This window comes from Dromaius novaehollandiae, chromosome 20, assembly GCF_036370855.1.
Source record: "Dromaius novaehollandiae isolate bDroNov1 chromosome 20, bDroNov1.hap1, whole genome shotgun sequence".
Taxonomy (NCBI): Eukaryota; Metazoa; Chordata; class Aves; order Casuariiformes; family Dromaiidae; genus Dromaius; species Dromaius novaehollandiae.
Window position 1 is genome coordinate 12,971,980 of NC_088117.1, and position 19,504 is coordinate 12,991,483.

At 37.5% G+C, this 19,504-nt stretch overlaps 2 protein-coding genes across 6 annotated transcripts in view; one reads left to right on the forward strand and one right to left on the reverse strand.

Annotated features, from left to right (window-relative positions):
• The window catches only part of DENND1A (DENN domain containing 1A), a 225,731-nt gene extending 208,379 nt beyond the window's left edge, over positions 1 to 17,352 (reverse strand). For 2 of the 5 annotated variants that reach the window (XM_064523957.1, XM_026100867.2), the window contains exons 1-2: positions 17,153 to 17,352; positions 9,417 to 9,487 (exon numbers count right to left, since the gene is read on the reverse strand). In XM_064523957.1, coding sequence (XP_064380027.1) covers positions 9,417 to 9,487; positions 17,153 to 17,169 — 88 coding nt within the window. In that variant the 5' untranslated portion in view covers positions 17,170 to 17,352. The remainder of the gene's footprint in view (positions 1 to 9,416; positions 9,488 to 17,152) is intronic. The other 3 variants (XM_026100869.2, XM_026100868.2, XM_064523958.1) reach the window with 2 other exon arrangements.
• Positions 17,353 to 19,062: 1,710 nt separating this feature from the next.
• Positions 19,063 to 19,504, forward strand: part of LHX2 (LIM homeobox 2) — a 54,101-nt gene continuing 53,659 nt past the window's right edge. The window contains exon 1 of the mRNA XM_064523960.1: positions 19,063 to 19,080. The gene's annotated coding sequence lies outside the window, so the exon portion shown is untranslated. The remainder of the gene's footprint in view (positions 19,081 to 19,504) is intronic.

A 19,504-nucleotide genomic window follows, 5' to 3' on the forward strand; every position in this document is an offset into this window, starting at 1 on the left:
AATAAAAATAGATCTGGTTCATCTTTGTGCTTTACCAAATTTGCTTTGTTTGCTTGTTAAATTAATGCTCTCTGTAGAACTACGGATTTACATGCCTAAAGATGGACATAATTTCTAAAATTCAGAACTTCCATTGAAGAGGCTTGCAGGAAGCATCGGTACAACTGTGGATGAACCAAATTTCAGTCATTGCTGGGACACCGATTACAACATTAGGAAAAAAGAATCCCAAATCACTATTCTTAATCTACAGGGAGTCTACTTTAAAGTCATTACTTCATTGTTTCTTTTTCATCTGAATGACTCTCTAATTAAAGTTCTTTACACATTACAGAAATCTCTGTATTGAGATGTAACACCTGATTTCAGATGCATTAAGCTTTAAGCAAAAATTAACACTCATTAACAAGATTACCTGTTGTGATTAAATAAGGAAAAACAAACCACCGTTGGAAATTTTCATAACTAAGCATGAACTAAACTTAAAATTACTCCTTTAAACTAAGTCACCCCCCCGCTTTAACAACTCTTTGACTTTATTCAAAGCACAATCTGTTTGCAGTTACTGGAATAACAGCCCTACTCTTAAAGCAGCGCATTAATGGAGTAACAGAGAGTTAATTGCAACAAGTGCTTCGTCAAATTCTTAAACGCTTCAAATGCTGAAATATCAAATGCTTCAGTAGCATGTAGTGCCTAAATTGAGTCTCTCAAGAACTCTTTAAAAAGAAGAACCACTCAAACTCCCCTATAAATTCAAGGAAATCTATAAAATACAGCTAGTGAATGAAAATAATTTGTTCAAACAACTAAAAAAAACCCCTCTCTAAAAATAGTTTCAGTTTAGCAGTTAATTTCAACCTGCAGTTAAAAAGGCACTAGCTGTCAGTCAGTTTTCTCACCCAACTCTATCATGAAAAGAAAAACTGACAGATCACAGGAGCTTGCCTTTGTAAACCAATTCGGGAACTTTCATGCTTCTTATTTGTTAGGTTAAAGGTTAAATTGCTGACCTCTGCCCTCCTGCTTAGCAGCCTTTCCCTTTTTCTGTAAAGCTTTATTTTGGGGCTGTATTTACATGGATTAGTCTCTTTTCACGCTAAGAAGGAATCTGTTCACAGCCAAAGCCTTAGTTCTGGTTGTACAAAAAGCAGCCACAATTATTCAGCAGCAGACAATGACCATATTGTGGATTTACAAAAAAACCACCTCGGCCATGGCAAGTTCTGTCCTTGCTGCACGAAACAATAGAAGAAAAATCTTATCAAGCATTCAAGAGAAAGCAAACAAAGCAGGCCCACTGTGAACTTGATGAAGATGTCAAGCTCCTTTAAAAAAATATAAATCAACAAAAGAGTTTAAAGTCTTGTGAGTGAGACTTTCTATGCTGAATATTTCTCTCTAGTTAAACAGTGTCAGCAGCAGCAATATAGCGCAGACTAATAAATACTTGTGAAAAAGAAAGATTCTAGACAGAGGTAGTAAAAGCATGAAGCAAAAAGGACAAACAACAGATCCCTTCCAAAAAATTAACCTACAGAAGACGGAATCAAGAACTTTCACAGTTGTACTGAACATTGAGATTTTTGCTTTTTATTAAATGTAGTATCATTAGCTAAGAACATACATAACAAATGAGTGTGAAAGAGGATTTATGATGCCTTGAATTATTTCTGATTCCAGTATCTTTTCATAAAATGAGTTTCTCCTCAAATTGAGTTATATATTTCATTTACACTATAAAACCCAAATTGGGAACTGCCCTTGAACAAAATAATCCATACAAATGTTACCTGACCTAGACCTTTCAGTCCTGGTAAATTCTTTGTCAAAATCTACAACTTTCTTTGTACTTAAGAGAAAAGTGATCAAACAGAAACAGAAAAACAAAGAAGTAATTTAGGAGAACTAGCATTCCCAAATACTAGCTGTCTACTTAGAAGTGGTTATTTTTCCAATCTTGTTTTAGGAAGTTAGGTGTACCAACATGGTATCATGAAGATAGGATAGAAAAACTTGGAACAGCTGGAATAATGGCACACGTGCTACAGAAAGCCCTTATTTAATGGCAAAAAAATGAATTTTGCACTTCCTTTGTTATTATTGCTAAATATTTAGTATGTTACGTATTTCTCAATACTTAGTAGGCAGGCTTGAACCAACAAAATGATTTCACCTTACAAATTAAAGGTTACCATGAGAGATGCACAGATTCAGCTTACAACCTTTTGAATTACCAACTCTTAACTTAATCCTACACAACTAACTTTATGTTCAAGAAAGTACTTCATCTATTTTGGCAGGTACTGCTCTATTATCTAAAATTATATTAAATGATACAAAGATTATGCTAAGAGGTGGCAGTAAACTCATTTTGCAGAGACAGAAACCTGCCAGTTCTCTCTACCTGAGAAAGTCCTATCATGGAAACACAGTGGCAACTGTAAAGTACTTTTAGGGCCCGAGTACATCATGACACCTCCCAGTAGAGTCAAGGACTTCGATAACTTAAACTTATAACATTTGTGATCTACTGGGGGGAAAAAAGGCAATATTACAACACAAGACTAGAACATGAAAAGTAAAGAAGGAAGTACTTAAACTACTCACCAGCTTCTAGTAGGAACAAGATTAGTGGTACATGCTACACTCAGAGCCAATTCAAATGCAAATACCATCCTTTCTTTCAAACAATGATAAACTCCCTCAGAGTTAATAGTTTCCTTCCAAGATTCATCTCCCTTTTCAACTTAGTGGTATGTTTTCAAGAAAAGAAAGAAGCACATGGCGAGTCTTACAGCAAGACCTTTTAAATTCTGTCATAAAAGAAGTAGTATAAATCACATTTCCTTTACTAATCCAGTGAACATTTGTTAAACTCTAACACACTTATCACTTTGTCCGTGCTATCGCATTTAGGCTTCTAACTTACCATGGTTAAAAAAAAAAATGAAAGAAATGCTTTAGTTGTACTAAACCATTTTAGCTTTTTCTTGAACACACAGCAAGAATTTATGCTACATTCACAAAAAGATGAAAGATGAGGTCCTTGGAGAGAAAGGTCTTTTGGCACGCTACATGGTAAAGCTACAGATTTGACATACTTTTATAATGTCTGCTTTGGCGAGAACACAAAAACCCCACACAAAAGCATGCTATGTCCTCTCAGACAGGGGTGGTGGTGGTGGTGGGAATCTTACTTTTGTGAGCATTTACTTTCAAATGTTCATGCTGTAGAGACTGTTTTGATCACTTACTTTAGACTAACAAATTCTCTTTTTTTACACTAATAGTATGAGACTTACACTTAAATTTTCCTTACTTCACCCTCTAACAAGAGAGGATCTTAGGCTCAGGTCCAGCAAGATCCCTGAATGTGCCACATGGTATTTCTGACAAATGATCTGCAGCAGTTGTAAGATAATGAAGTGCTTTGAAAATTAAAAAAAGATTTCCTAAATAGTTAATGTGATTTTGCTTTCCTTAAATACATATTTAAATTAAGACTGCAATTCAACTATTTTTAACTCTCAAAAGAGTTTTGGTGCAAAACACATGAAATATCTCTTAGCTAAGGTTCAAAATAAACAGAAAACGTAGTTTAAATGCATTTTAGTCTAGTTGCAGGCACACAAGATGTCGAGAGCATAGAATGCTACTGAGTTTTTAGAGGAGCCTAAGCTGACTAAAGCAGTTATAATTTGTAATAGAAACAGCACAAGTTCTTAGCCCACTTCTATATTTTGATGACTCTGATCTAATACTTTCCTGCATCCAAATAAATCCACTACCTTACTTTCTGTGAATTATAACTATATGAGATGCCATGACAAAAAATGTAAACCCTCCATTACAGGCAAGAACTTCACAGTCTCATAAGAATGCATTTTCCCCTTCCCTTATATAGAGTTTAAAAAAGGGAAAAGAAATCCAATATGATGGATCCAACAGTATTTCACACAAAGCATCTATTTTGCTCTCACATTATCTCCTGCATATAATAATTCCAGGAAACAAGAGAAGATCATGCACTGAAGACACAGCTTGCATCATCAAAACTTACTAAAAGAAGCCTAAATCAAAATCAGTAGCTTTAGTTTAGAATGTCTGACATCACTTGCTTAGGAATGGCACACTTTATTCTCTCTTCTGCAACATGATTTTCCCTAACACCAAAGAAATTACCATTTTCAGCTAAAGTTTAAATGGCTGCCTCTTAGGTTTTTGCATTTGGGAAGAACCAGCTACATCAGTGATGAAAAAAATAGTGCAGACATCCTCTGTTGCAACGAGTTTAATATCATTGAGTACAAAAAAGCACTGAAAATAAACTTAGGCTTTGATTTTAAACATTCTCTTTAAACTACAGTGACTTACATAAACTATAAACATAACCTAAAGAAAGCAGTTTCCTGACAGAATTAATGGCAGATCGTAAACCTTGCATGTAGAGTTCAGAAGTGTTATAATAATTATATTTTGAGTTTCAACTAAACCATACATTACTCATTTCTCACAAATCATACTTAATTACTTAGGTATCACAGACAAAATGCAAAACTAATGCAATGAAATTATGTCCAAAATATCTTTCTACTTTCTGCTGGGCAATAAGCTGTCTTGCTATTCCCTTATATCTAAGATTTTCCAGGCTTTTTCTTTTTTTTTTTTTAAATGACTTAACCTTGCTTAAGGAATATCTGTGAAAACACTAAAATAATCATGCTAATCTAAAAAACTTCATGTTTTTTTAGAAGCAATAAACCTGGATTTAGAGAGACCAACAGCCTCCTTAGATCTAAATGAAAAGGAAAGTTAGAAATTCTCCTACTGTCAGAACTACACAGCACTAAAATGTAGAAAGCCAAAGACACACAAACCCCACACATAGGCTACAGAATATTAAAGCCTTATACATCAATCAGAGTTTGAATCAGGAATCAAATTTACAGAAGTGCTAACAACACCGATATTGTTCTGAGTGGTTTTATCTTACATTACTCTCTCCATTCACCTCACACAGTAGAAAACCAGAGTTGCCTACCAAACTTGGAGAATGAAAGGTTGACTTTGTTGTGCCCATATGTACAGTATATTAGCAGGTTATTCCATCCCAATCACACCACTGCACAAAAGGCACATATTAAACCATTTAGCCTGGCTTCTATGTTAACCTTGAAATTATACCTTCTACTCTGAGTCACAGTCATCACCTAGTACTTATCCGTTATCAAAAAGGATCAAAGTATTAACAGTTTTAAACATAAGTACTTGTCAACATTTTTACCTATATTAATATGTCATTATTAAAATAAAACCTGACTATTTTCTCTTCTTTTATCCCCCTCTTTCCTGAAAAGCAGTGTGTGGAGGGTGAGGAAAAAGCACTAGAATCATATGCAAAGTTCATATGGTTGACACACTTATACCTGACACACACAAAATACATGGAAGTTATTTAGCTAGAAAAATTGTATGATCACTGTAAAGACACTTACTCCATTCTTTCTACTCTATTTTGCTGCCCAAGACATTTGGTGAAAAGGCATCAACATTTTATTAAAACATGGTAAGAACAAGAGAATAGTGCTATTTGACAAAACTAAAAAGTAGAACTTGGCCTCACCAAACGCATTATTGAAATATTAAGCGAAGAGCTTTTGAATTCCAGACAGCTCAGATTAGGAAAATATTAAGAGTGGAATGAAAGTTAAGATAAAAGCAGTTTCATATTTGCATGTAATTTTAGAAAGTTAGATGTTCTTAGAAAAACTAACTTAGATTCAAATAGAAAAGGGGAATTCCCAGAGAAATTACAAAAGGCCGAGAGAGAAGACTGGCTTGCTAACTGCCTTCTCTTAAGGAAGATTATTCATAATAACATACATTCATCTTAACTTGCTAACTACAGTTGCACCTATTTTGCTTCCTGGTTCTCAAAACACAGGTATCATATTCACAGAAAGTGACCCAGTAAGAAAAATTTATGAGTCCTCAAATAAGTCCTATGACTATACAAAGAAAAGGACAAACACAGCTTTCAAATACAACAACTGAATACTCGAATTGCATAACATGCTAATCACTTCATGTGCCAGAAATACACAAATCATCAATACTGAGAAAAGGTGATCGTTATCTCTTAAACAAAAAAAAAAAAAAAAAGGAGAGGGAGAGGGAGAGGGAGAGGGGGAGAGAGAGAGAGAGAGAGAGAGAGTGAGAACGCGAGAGAGAGAGAGAGCCCACAGCTGAGCTGATCGAATGATCATTTCCTTTCTCGGCATGCCACATTTCACTGATTAATTCCAATCCAGGCATGACTCCACCAAACCACGTGTGCTTTTTCAACCTCCATGGTTTTGATGAAACTTCCTCTTCATCCCTTAATAAGAATACAAAATATCTTCTGGATGTTGCTGGAGCTTACATTTGTAGAAATAAAATCTTAGGATCATCTGAAAATTCAGGTTGGAAGGGGCCTCAGGAGGTCTCTAGTCCAACCTCCTGCTCTAAGCTGGGTCAGCCATGAGTCAGGCCAGGTTGTTCAGGCTGTGATCCAGTCGGGTCTTGACAACATCCAAGGATGGAGAACTGCACAACTTTTCTTCTCCGGATGATCTTGTCCAATACTTGACTGTCCTCATGGTGAAAAAGTTTCTCCTGATATCCAGTTGGATCCTCTCCTGTTTCAGTTTATGCTGTTGCCTCTCCTCCTCCTGCCATGCAGCACTAAAGAGCCTGGTTCTGTCACCTTGAAGAACTTGTAGGCCTGGAAGGCTGCTGTTAGGTCCCACTGAAGCCTTCTCTTTGCCAGGCTCAACAAGCCCAGCTCCATCAGCCTCTCCTCATAGTACAAGCGCTCCAGGCTCCTGACCATCTTGGTGGACCTCTGCTGAACTTCAGTTTATCGATGTCTTTCTTAGAGCACAGAACAGGTATGTTCCTTCTGCTGTCAACTGTCTTAGTAGCTAAGAGGGAGCCCTCTATGCAACAGACGATGTATAACATTGCTTTCATCCATTTGGAAGACTATTAACCAAGTAAATCCTTACTACAAAATTGTTAACAAATACATGAGTAGCAAAGCTACTTGAACGTATAATTGTCAATCAGTAGTTAATCTTGATAACAGGATCTTTTAGGATGACAGTATCTCTTATTTCAACAAGATGTCCTTTGTAAGCAAGCTATGAAATATATTAAAGTTTTTAATTGCAGTTTATATTTAACAGTTACATGAAAAACATCCTTTGCTACACATATTTTTGTATTACTAACAAAACACAGGCATGTTTTACCATCCCCCAAGCCAGACAATCTCCCACACTAGAATTTTTATAGCTTTGGAGCAATTCATTTTCCTCAAGTCCATATTAACTACTTCATATAAGAGTTAAGTTATTTATAACTTACATAACTTTATAACTTTATTTTTTGATCATTATAAATGATCAATAGCACTATTACACTAGATGCAGAACTTCAAAGATGACTGTCTTAGCTAACTTCAGAATCCACTACATGGGAAGAAACAGTTATTTAAACATCCCTGACAAGTTGTTCCTTACACACTTTTTATACGTCTTGATTTTCTTAACAGTAACTGTTCCTTGCCATTTAACGTGCATTCCTCTGACAGTAATAAAACATATTGATATTCTAGGCCTTTTAGCATAGAACAGCTAGCCAAGAAGGCAGGAAAGACTACACACAAGTCTCTAGGACTGTATTTCTAGAATGATGCTTTTCCTGGATACACAGCATAGCTGTTAAAATACAGCTATGATACTGTGGAGAACCAAACAATAACTTAATTTAGACCAGAAGGACAAAATATTTGGGGATACACTGACATAAGAGTTCTGAGAATAAAAGACGCCTCTTAATTATAAAAAAAAATTGGTTGGAAAAGGTTGGAAAAAGTTTTAAAGCTTATTCAGACAGAATTAATAACTTCAGAATATATGAATTGTAAAAACAGTTATTAAAATAATTTATATTTTTCACTCACTAGAAACATCCATTTCCGAAGATTTTGCGCCTACAAACACATACAACAAACCTAAAAACACAACTAAAGCAAAACTCCCACAGAATCAGTTGGTTTATAGAACAAAATGTATACTAAATTCTCCAATTAAAAACCTGTAAAGTAGTTTCAGTGCTTTTTAACCCACCTTCCCACAGCAGGGAATTAATCCCTCTAAGGGGATGCAAACAAACTTCAAAGAGAAGATTATACCCAGACACTAGTACTGTACAATGTAATGTTTATGGTCAAATTTGTTCAGATTTTCTGGCACTAGAATCCAGGTCAGATGAGAAGAAACAAAGACTAGTTATTAAAAGGGCTCCTGCAATTACATCAAATGGTCGTGATGGTATATAGCAGTAAGACAAGCTAAAACTGTATTCCATTTACAACTCCTATAGATGCTTTGGCAGTAAAGAAGAGTTACAGCTATTTGGCTTTTGTTGATGGTAACAAACAGAAACATAGGTATAGAAGGATATGAACAGTTTTCCAATCAATAGGATTTCAAAATCCTATCTACTGGTTCATTTTATCATATACAAAATACACATATGATTGTTTCATAAAGGATCAAAGGGATATTATTTCAATAATGGTGACTAATCATGATCACTTAGTTTTGACATCCTTCCTTTTCATAGCATTCTAGAGACTGACCTCACAAAACAATACCTTGATCTAAATTCTAGGGTTTAGGCATTTCAACCTTTGCTTTTCCTGCCTATTCAGATCAACTTCATCAGGTTTAGAAGAAAAGCACAACCCAAAATCACAAATATACTTACATGTTAGTTTCAGCAATTGTGGGACTATTCTAACATAAACAGAGGAATATTTGTCAGAAATACTATTACTGAAAATATTTGTATAAGTGCAACTTGATAACAGGGTTTTGTAAAAGTAATTTGTAACCAGATCATAAGCTACTTTCATACCTTACTTCTAGATAATATCACTTGATCAAAGAGTTTTCAGAAAAAATGTAGAGTATTTCTGTGGATATGGAGGAAAGAGGGAATAAATTCCACAGAAAAAAAGTTTGGAGTATTTATGGTTTAAACCTAACCATGCTTCATATGCAGCAGTAAATACAAACCTGAAAATGCATTTACACTTCCAATAAAACACTTAATGAAGTAAGTGTTATTTCTATTTTAAGAGACAAAATAAGGCAAAACTGTCAAGTCAGAGAAGTCAGAAAATTGCCCGCAATCCTATATACAGACAGAGGAAGGATTTTCTCATTATTATTCCTAATTTAAAAGACTAAAGCAGCATAATATTGAATATACTTCAGTGTCCACTTCATTGTCACACAATACACAGTTCTGAGGAATAATTTTACTCAAGAAATAGGTAGAATTCCAGGGCAAAATAGTACCTTTTCCAATGCAACTGGTTCCTGAATAGGTTACTTCAGCATACACTTCAAAGGTGGTTTCTGGATTTTGTCTGCAAAAAAAAAAAAAATTAGCACACCAAGTATTTTTTTCAAGAATTTTTTAGTTACTCAGGCAAAAAGATTTTAAGGACACATACATCACAATGATGAGTCTACAGTTTGCGATGATTTCATAGCAGATCTTTCTGCCTTACAGATATATAACAAAATAAGCATTTAAGCTGAGATCAGCCACTATGAAGAGAGTGTCTAAAAGATTTCATTTGAGGGAAAAAAAAATTAAAATGATAGATGACAAAACAAAACAAAATTAAGCACACAAATTCTTTCAGTCATTTAAATTGTTTTGACTAGTCTACATTTCTATATACTAAAATGTCATAGATCCTTCCATCAGCAACTTTGCCAGAAAAAGAAAACTAGGACTTTAATATCAGTTTTCAGAACCCTGCTCAGACAAAGAAACAACAGTTATTTCAGTTACGGGCCGTAATAGTAAATTACTTATTTGCTACAGCATTTTTTTTTTCAAAAAAACAAAAAAATCCCAAATACTTTTTTCTTAACCAAACTGAAAGCACATTGAACGATGTGGAACAAACAACTCAGATTCACATTTTGACTACTGTTTCAAATTCATTACACCTATTTCACAACTCCATAAATAAAGCTCTGGAAACATATTGCATAAAGAGCATGTAAATACAACAGGTGGTTATGTAACAAGGCACATTTCTACAGTTAACTTCCTGAATCTAACAAATTTAGCTACTCCAAAATTTTTGATTCAAGAGAATCATGTATTAGACTTTGTATTTTTTTTAGCTACCAAAATAAGGATTTTGTACAGTCTGGACATATGCAGTTTTGTTTCTCCATTTTGACCAGAAAACCTAAGAATAAAATGTCACAATTACTGCCTTATATTTAAAGCTGTTTGTATACTATCATTTCCTATGTGTTCATGTAAATTATCTAACATTAAATAAATTGCTGAGGTGTAATTTCACGAGCTTGTGAACTTTTTTATCTCCCTTTCAGCTAAAAAATGAAAATGACAAAACCAAAACCAACTGTATACGCTAGAGTTGGTATCTGAAGAAAAAAATGAAACCAAAACTCATCTTACCCAGCATCAAAAACCAAACATATAAATATGTCAAGTTCAATCTACTTCAGAGAATTTCTGCTATTTTCACCCCAATTTAACACTAAAACTGATGAAACAAAAAACTTCAACACACAAGAAAGTCTCACTTAGTGTAACTCAAGTGGCTCTAAGCCAAATCCCACACCTATTTAAATCAACAGAAAAGCTACCACTGGTTTCAGTAGCATAGGGTCGCACTCCATAGTTTTATAGAGCACCTCTCAGGAACAACAATATGGTTCCCAATTCAATTAATTTTAATTTAATTTGCCAGTGGTCTCCAATTGATTTTCATTTAGTAGCCATTTTTTTATTTTAGAAAATTATGTGCCTAAGTTATAAAAAGTCTAAAATCAAAGCATTTAACTATTATTTTGCAATACAAAATAAACTTCCATCATTGTCCTTGTGCTGCTTAGATTTGCTGCACACAGTCTGTTTCAAATATGGAGATTATAGCTACATTCCTACAATCTTGATACAGGATTAGGATGAGGTGATAACCATTTAACACCAGAAATGTAATTTTCCATTAATGTATATTGCTGTGCAGCCTTATCTTACCCTTCTACTTATTTTTAGCACACTGTTTCCTTAATTAAAAGTTTATAAATTTTCAAATATTTTTACAGCTAAAGGATAAAATAACAAACACCTTGTTAGTATTATGCTAGGGTCTGTGTTTAAACTCTTTAGCAAAAACACTGTTTAACACAGCTGGCAAATAGCACATACTATATGCCAAAACTTTCAGACAAAAAGACATTAAATTTTGTATTTTAATATTCCATGACAAACCTCCACTCATTTCTGCGAACGGCGAAATTAAAGTGGCTTTGCCAAGTCAGAAAGTTAGTATTAAAGACTGCATTCAACAAGCTAACACCTCAGCATGAAAATGAAGTCACTGTTGAATTCTGAGTATTTTATAAGTTTTCAGTGGAATTAGGAGAACAAGTACCTCCAAGACTTCATATAGCTTGCAAACATAGCATAAACAGTCATCATAATATGTATATTTTGCAGTCCAATTTTACGAGCATTATACTAAACTACTCTGCAGACATCTAATGTCATATATCTATTGTATCCAAGCTCAATCCACAGAAATTGTCGATGGCATTACAAAGATAACCACACAAAGAAAGTATTTTTTTCCAACAGCTTCCAAATAATCGCTGAAAGACATATGGTCAGTTATCAAGTGAACATATAAATATGATCAAAAAAAGGTAGGACACACATTGTAAAAGCTACTTCATTTATTTGATAACTGGACAATCTGAGAAGGTAATGCAGTAAACGTTTTGAAAACAGAAATTTCAGACGGAGCTGTATGTAAAGAGAACACACATGATAAATGCTAGTTGTATGAATCTCTTCGAATTCTCCGATATAGAAATAGCTTTAGTTTCAAAGCAATCCACAAGAAATTCAATTGTATATTGAAATAGTATGACAAATAAGATATTTACACACTTTTTACAATCAAAATTACTATTTTTACCAAACTGTACATGATTTATGCAGAATAAAATTAAATAAAGTTTTTGTCTGAAGCTACATGTATGGAAGTACATATCTTATATATCTAAAGCCACTATTTTAATTCTGTCAGCAATATACTTCTTTCCTACACATAGGAAATGTAATGGCAGTTATAACAGAAAGAAACAATCTACAAAAAATAAAAATGAGAGACACATAAGACAAGAGCCTGACACTGTTTGATAATTAGTTCTCTTGTAACAAGACTTAGTTACTCAACTCCTGTAGAAAAAAAAATTAGCAGAAGTCTATAGTTAATTCAGTTGCAGAAATCTCATTTCCAATTCTTATTAATTTCCACATATTTAATTTCTATTGCATGATATTCCCTGGATAGATAATATTACATCTCAGTATATAGCAATCTTTAAGTAAACACCTCAAAACATTTTCAAATTAATATTAGGGAACTTTTCAGTCATCGATGAAATACAACCAGCTCTGGAATGGAACACAGCAAGTGTTTTATGGTGCAGTGCAATTCTGGTCAACAGACTGATATTGACACATTGAAAAAAAAAAAAAAAAACTAAAAGAACCACCAACTTTCCTCTTTTGTAATGAGAAATATCTTCAGTACTGAAGGCTACCAAGAACAGATAGCAGGTAGGTTCACTAAATCCCAGTCTCAGATTACCTCTCTGGCACAGAATGACTTGCACATACATACTGTATAACACGCTCTGACACGAAGTTTAACCATAGCAAAGTAACCCAACACTCAATTTACCTGTTTTTTGGCCTGCAGCTATACACAAACTAAAAGCCTTCAGGATTGCTGGCAAACTCTTGATGCCTTTCACATCAGTCTGATGCAGCTACTGATAATTTCCTCTAAGCAGCCTCCTACTCAATGACTCATTACTATTCATCCATCAAAAATATAACTGACACATATGTCCAGGTTTCATGCAGAGCATATCACAGTGTGTGCAAGTCATCACGTGCCAGGGAGTTTAATATCTATCATAATTATCAGTCTATAGCAAGAAGCAAGACATCTGACTACTGGGGTTTTTTTGCTAGTGCTACAACGCTTACTGGCAATACCACTAAAAGAGGCACGCCTCAGTATACCCAATTATAAAACAGTTTTCTCATTCACACATCCCTCCCTCTTCCAAATGAAGCTACTTATCGCCTTGGAAAGTTCTTTAGATCAGCCTAACAAAACATATTATAGATATTTAAAATGCTTGTCAGTTTTGGATCAGAGTTTGATACCCACATTTTCATTTATTTCCTTTACTGCTGAATCCCAGCAGGAGAATGAAAAGAATGCCTGTTAACTATGGAAATCTAATTAATAAGGGCAGAATCTTGAAATTTATCAGCCAAAAGATATTATTTTGTTTTGAAATAGCAAAATTTAAAACGTCAAAATAAAGGCCAGAGAGGGCCTGAAAATTTTTCTCATCTGTTTGTGACAAGTACTTTGTTCCCAAATTCTTCCCCACAACAGACAAGGAAAAGAGTTAACTTTTTCATTTTCATTAAAATCATGGCTTAGAAAGCCCATGTGCTGACAGCAAGAAAGATTACTTCACAGATCAATTCCATCAATGTCTGTAGATTCTAATATTCATTATGTTAAGATTCTTTGGGAAGACATCTTTCCAAACACAAAATAAATAAAAGATGACAAGTAAGCATCATCCTTAGGTCAGCAAATACCTTCAGAGTCTGTGCTGCCTTTTAGAACCCTGCAGGGAAGAATGAAAACTGAGTAAAATCTCTTAATTTTTCATGGCTGTTCTTTAGCAAACGCCTAAAAATTAGACAAAAAAAAACATGACAGGAAATACGTGTTGCTCTGCTGCTTCTAAGCAAAACTATGAAAACTAGCAGAGGCACTGGAATACTCCAAAGCCAACTCTGACAACTATGTAGAAAATGCTAGGGAAGACGCTTCGATGATCTTATAGCCCACTGAGTTTTATTGAATGTGATAAATTCTTCCTAGTGTAAGCACAACTTAAAACAAAAATTACACATTTTTAGTGTAAGCTTTTTATTTTTGTGCTATTCAGGTACAGCACAGCTTTCTTTGACATGCCTTTTCTTAGTCACAAAGCCCATGTTACCTACTGTACTTTACAGAAAACTAGTTGATTATGACAATAAGCGTACCAGTCAAATGTGAAAGCTGTATGGTAAAAACAATGCTTTTGTTTTTGCATCTTTTATGTTTCATTAGCAGAACTGTTCAAACTACTTTCTTAAAATACTGCATGCACATTTGTGGTATGTTAATTTTTCCATTTGAATTCTTAAGCACTTAATTCTCTGCTCAATTTAGTAGAAGTTCTAGAAAACAAATGAACACACAAGTTGTTTCCTTGTTGGAAAAGAATACCGTCTTACCTCATCTCCAGTAGCATCCTCCTGACAGGATTATTTCAAGAAAGATGCTTATAGCTTAGGTTCAAAACTAACAAAACAGGGATTGAAAGCAGAGAAATATTTTCTTCAGAAGTTTACAATCTTATATAAACATAGTTAAAAATACTGCTATCACTGTAACATTTCATCAGGCTTGTCTCCTACTCTATGGAAAAAGGAAGAGGGGGGGAAAATTACCATAAAATAGAGCCTATTCTAGGCAGACTATCTCTGTATCTGAAATACAGTATAACTTATAAGGTATGCCAATTAGTTTTATTATTTAGAAAAACTGTTAAGTTTTAAATCCTACCTAAATTAACCTAGGTGAATCAAACCATATATTTATCTGTAATTTCAGGAAATAAAATTCAAGTTTTCTGTGCCATGCTACAAACACTTAACTCACATATTTCATTCCAATTTCTTAATTTTTAAGCATGGATTTAGTAAAAGATTTGTAAGAGAACCTGCAATACTCATAGCAACAAAATTCCTTATTCTCTTCTCACTACTTTTCATAGCCTTAAACAATGCAAAAAGTGAAAAATATTGCACAATGTTTTTGTGTGATTAGACATCAGGGTCAAAATAGCAGACCTGGCAAGTCAGTCTTACTCAGATAGACTGTCATTCTTTATATGTTTTGCGATTGTTTTGATACTTTGTCCTTATTCTATGTGGGCACCAGTTTGCTGTTGTTAATGTTCTGTAAGAGCTGGAAAAAGACAATTTATCAATTGTCCCTCAAGGCAAAGTTACTTAATCACACAGCAGACAAAACACTTCCTCACAAAATCCAAGAGGAATGACAAGAAATGCTTATATGGGATTATCACCTGTGTTTTCTGGTGACAGAGAAAGACTCAGGCTTTACAAGTAATCTCAAAAGCTGATACACTCACACTGAAACAGACCTTGCGCAAAGAAAGTCCTAATGCCCATGGATTCTAAAAAATATTTTAACTGCCACATCTTCTATATCAGTGAGGGTTCTAGTTGAAGCATCTCATCTGAGTGATTTCATTCATATTCAGCAAAGCATGTGCAAAGCCATTAAAGGTCAAACTAACATAATGTCAATAATAATAACTGAAAGGAGGTAAACACAGATTGTGGATTCAGTATGTGCACAAAAGAAACTCTACATCTTAACTGAGCATCAACTTGAGACTTTTAAGAGATTTAAGATAAGGTCGTCATAAGAAATCATTTTGCTCCACAATTTTGAAGTGACCTAAACAAGGGTGACAGCTCCAAGATCTGAAACTGCAGGTTACAGACATAACCTTCAACCTGCTGTCAAAATGCTGACAACTTCAGGTTCTATTCTGTACTTTGAATGCAAGCTGAAAGTTTCAGTAGTTTCTCAGACTTTGAGTTTTTGTAGCAACAGCAGGGAACATACACTCCAAAAGTACAAAAATTATCCCCACATTCTTCTAAACAGTTGCTTTCTGGAACCAATCAATCACCTCAGTATTATCATTACAACGCTCATTATCAACACACGTTTTCCTAAGACAACAGTACATTTATGTCTATCCAGCCTACAGTCTTGGGAACATGAAGATGTGGCACCATGCAAACTATGTTTGCTCCAGCCTCATATTCAAGCTAAACAAAAGAGGTGAAAAGCTAAAACCCTAGCTAATCTTGAAGAACAGTGCATTAAAGCAGGAAAAGCAATTGCTCAACAGCACCTGCAGAAACTGTTCAATGAAATACAAGCTAACTGGATGTCTCCATTCTATCTACATGTCTTTTATGCACAAACGTGTCAGCACTCTTTCATTGGTGACAGTTTTATTATACCTCTACCTGTCTCTGAACAGTTATCACAGTTTGTCTGGAGCAGCACATGAATGAACTGAGATCTTTAACGTGACAATGCCAAACATGCCAATAGGGCTTACCAATAAATCGACTCCCAGTTTTATGAAAATTTTAAAAAAATACCTAGGGCAAGGAGCTGCAGGTTCAAGATATTAATCACTTCCACCACTTGTCTCTTTCCCCCAAATCCCCTTGCTAATGCACTTTCAAGACATCATAGCTAGAATATCCATCTTTCTTTTAGCACACCCTAATCTAGGCAACGAGGCTTTAAGCTCTCTCCACTCTCCCACACCCTCGAAACAGAAGCAGATGGTGGTGACAATGAAGACACTCCCATTCCAGCAACCCCAATCCTCCTCAAGGCCTGCACCTCTGGAAAACTGCCCTCACAGCCTGGCCCTCCACACTTTCACATGGAGACTTGAAGGCAGGGAAGAGGCTAGCAGAGAGCAGGCCAGCCTGGGGTACGCGGGCGGGAAACGACACTCTTCTCCCTTCCTCAGAGCAGGGTGGGCGGCGGGAGGTCCCGGCCCCCGCTGAGGTGGGCTCGATGGTGGGGGGCCTCTGCCCCGCCGTCTCCTCCCTGCCCGGCCTGGGAGCTGGCGTGGGGAGGCGGAGGCCACTCTCCCCCCTTCTTTCGCCCCCTCTGTCTCGCCCGACCCCCGAGGCCTGCAGGCTCGGCCGGGGTCTCGCCCGCGCGGCCTTCGCACCGAGCTGGAAGGAGGGCGGGGAAGTGCCCCTCTCTCCAGAGCCCTCCCGCTTTCCTCAGGGCCTGCAAGCTCCGGCGGGCACTCACTTGATCCTGGATCCCATGGTCTCTGGGGGGCCGCATAGGCCCGGGCCAGAGAGAGAAAGGGGAGGGAGCCGGAGCTCGGTGGGCTGCACTCTCTCCGCCGCTCGCCCCCTCACTCCATCCCGGCCGGCGCCGCCGTCGCCCGCGCCGAGTCACGGCGCGGCGCGGAGGCTGCCGGGAGCTGTAGTGCAGCGGGCTGCGCGCCGGCGGCGCCAACGGTCGGCCGCGCGCCGGCGGCGCCAACGGTCGGCCGCGCGCCGGCGGCGCCAACGGTCGGCCGCGCGCCGGCGGCGCCAACGGTCGGCCGCGCGCCGGCGGCGCCAACGGTCGGCCGCGCGCCGGCGGCGCCAACGGTCGGCCGCGCGCCGGCGGCGCCAACGGTCGGCCGCGCGCCGGCGGCGCCGGCTCGGCAACGCGGGAGGCGCGCGCGGGAGGCGGCCTCGCGCCGCGCTCCCCTCAGGGCGCTCCCCTCAGGCGGGCGTCGCGCGCGGAGCGGCGCCGCGCGGAGCAGCTAGGTGCGCAGAGCGGGAGCGCCGGGAGGGGGCTGGGCGTCCCCTCACGAGGCACAGCTGCCTCTCCGCTCCTCGCTGCGGGCTGAAGGCGTCGTCAGACGCCCTCCTGAACGGGGCCAAAATGGCCCGCGGGTGCAGTGCGGAGTCCGCAGCAACCCCTTGGGCACTGGTATTCAGGCTGGAGGAGGAGCAGGGCTGCCCGTTGCCACAAGCCCTGTGAAGAGATGAGCCATCCCCAGCCGGGCCTGGTCGTGGAGTGGCAACAAACAGGCTCTAGCCCCAGTCACAAATACATGTCCGATGCCTCAAGGGTATAGAAGAGGTCAAAAAAAGAAAAAAAAAGGCTAGTTATCAAAAAGAGGGGCTCTGAGCTTTTGTTACTCTTGCAGGGCTGTGATAGAGCATTTTGCACAGCTGGTCAAAGAAATGAAAGTTGACAAAAAGACAGTAAAAGATAGCTCAGAAGCATTAGAAAGTCCAAGTGAGGTCGAAAAGGGGACTGGAGACTTTTCAAAAAGAGGTGAAGGGATGAAATGCGCTCCACTGAAAACACAGCTAATGTTGACTCAAAAATTACAAAGTCAAGATTTTGAAATGTGCCTTACGGCAGTTGGCGAAAAGAATCAAATAGGTACTTGGCAATTTTATTATCAAAAACATTTTATGGGAAGTTTTCAGGAAGCTCAGGACAATTTCAAACCTAATATAACAATTTCTAACTTTTTAGTGTTGGAGATGATGTGCCATGAGGAATAAAAAAACCTGGAAATTTGCCCTCAAAAAGACCTCCAAATTTGCAGGCCGCTGGGGATGCTAACTGCTTGGCCGAAGAATCTAGTCAGCTAGAAAGCTGGGAAAGATAGAATATATACAATACTTTTCCTTCCCATTTGCTCCCCTGAGAGGCTGGATAGGAGAACTCACACTGTCCTCATTCAAATAGTAAACACAAAATATAGTAAACATTTATGGGAAAATTCTCAGAAGATTTATTCACTGTTACATTAAGTCAAAGAAGTGTTTGGGGAGATGAGAAGAAAGGAGCATTTCTAATATTAATTTGAGTACATGAGATCAGATATTTTGATAGAAGTGAACACCAGAAGCAGCCCAGGTTGTCAAGATATGAGAAACATTTGATGGCAACTATCAGCTGGCTCTAGGGTGTAACCAAGGCCTGAGAAAAAAAATCCATCCAAATCTGGCAGAGGGCCAATAAGACTCTGGTCCAGCATATTCAAATATCACACAATAAATCTTCACAGTGATCTGATTTATTGATCCTAATCTGACCACAGCCTTTCAAATTAAGATCACCTTAAGGATGAGGAGGCAGAGGATGAAATCTTTCCACACAGCAGTTGAAAAAAAGAGAGAGGTCACCACCAACAGAGATGGACCATATTTCTTAAGAGACAGGTAAGTTTAAATATTTATCTAATATATATAAAGACAAAGAGGATTGCAATTTGAATCATGGATTTTTTAACAGACAAACCTGTTTTATCCATCATTGGCACAGCTATTTTGTCTTTTTTTTTTTTTTTTTTTTTTGACTGAAATCATTATGCTGGTAAAGGTATTAGCAGCATGGATGCATTTATACAGACAGGGTCCTGAGCATACCAATAGGCCTTAATTACCCCTACCAACAACACCTGGGGCCTCCACCCACACCTTCTGCCTTTGGGCCCAGGAGCCATGGCTGAGCCCAGGCCTGGGTACTCAGTTACTGCTTGAGCTATGTTGTAGTTGTACCTTCTCTGCGTCCTGTTACTGAATTATTGCTTGGATTTCCTGGGTTGACCTTGGGCCTGACTCATTACGCAGCTTTTGTCTGGTG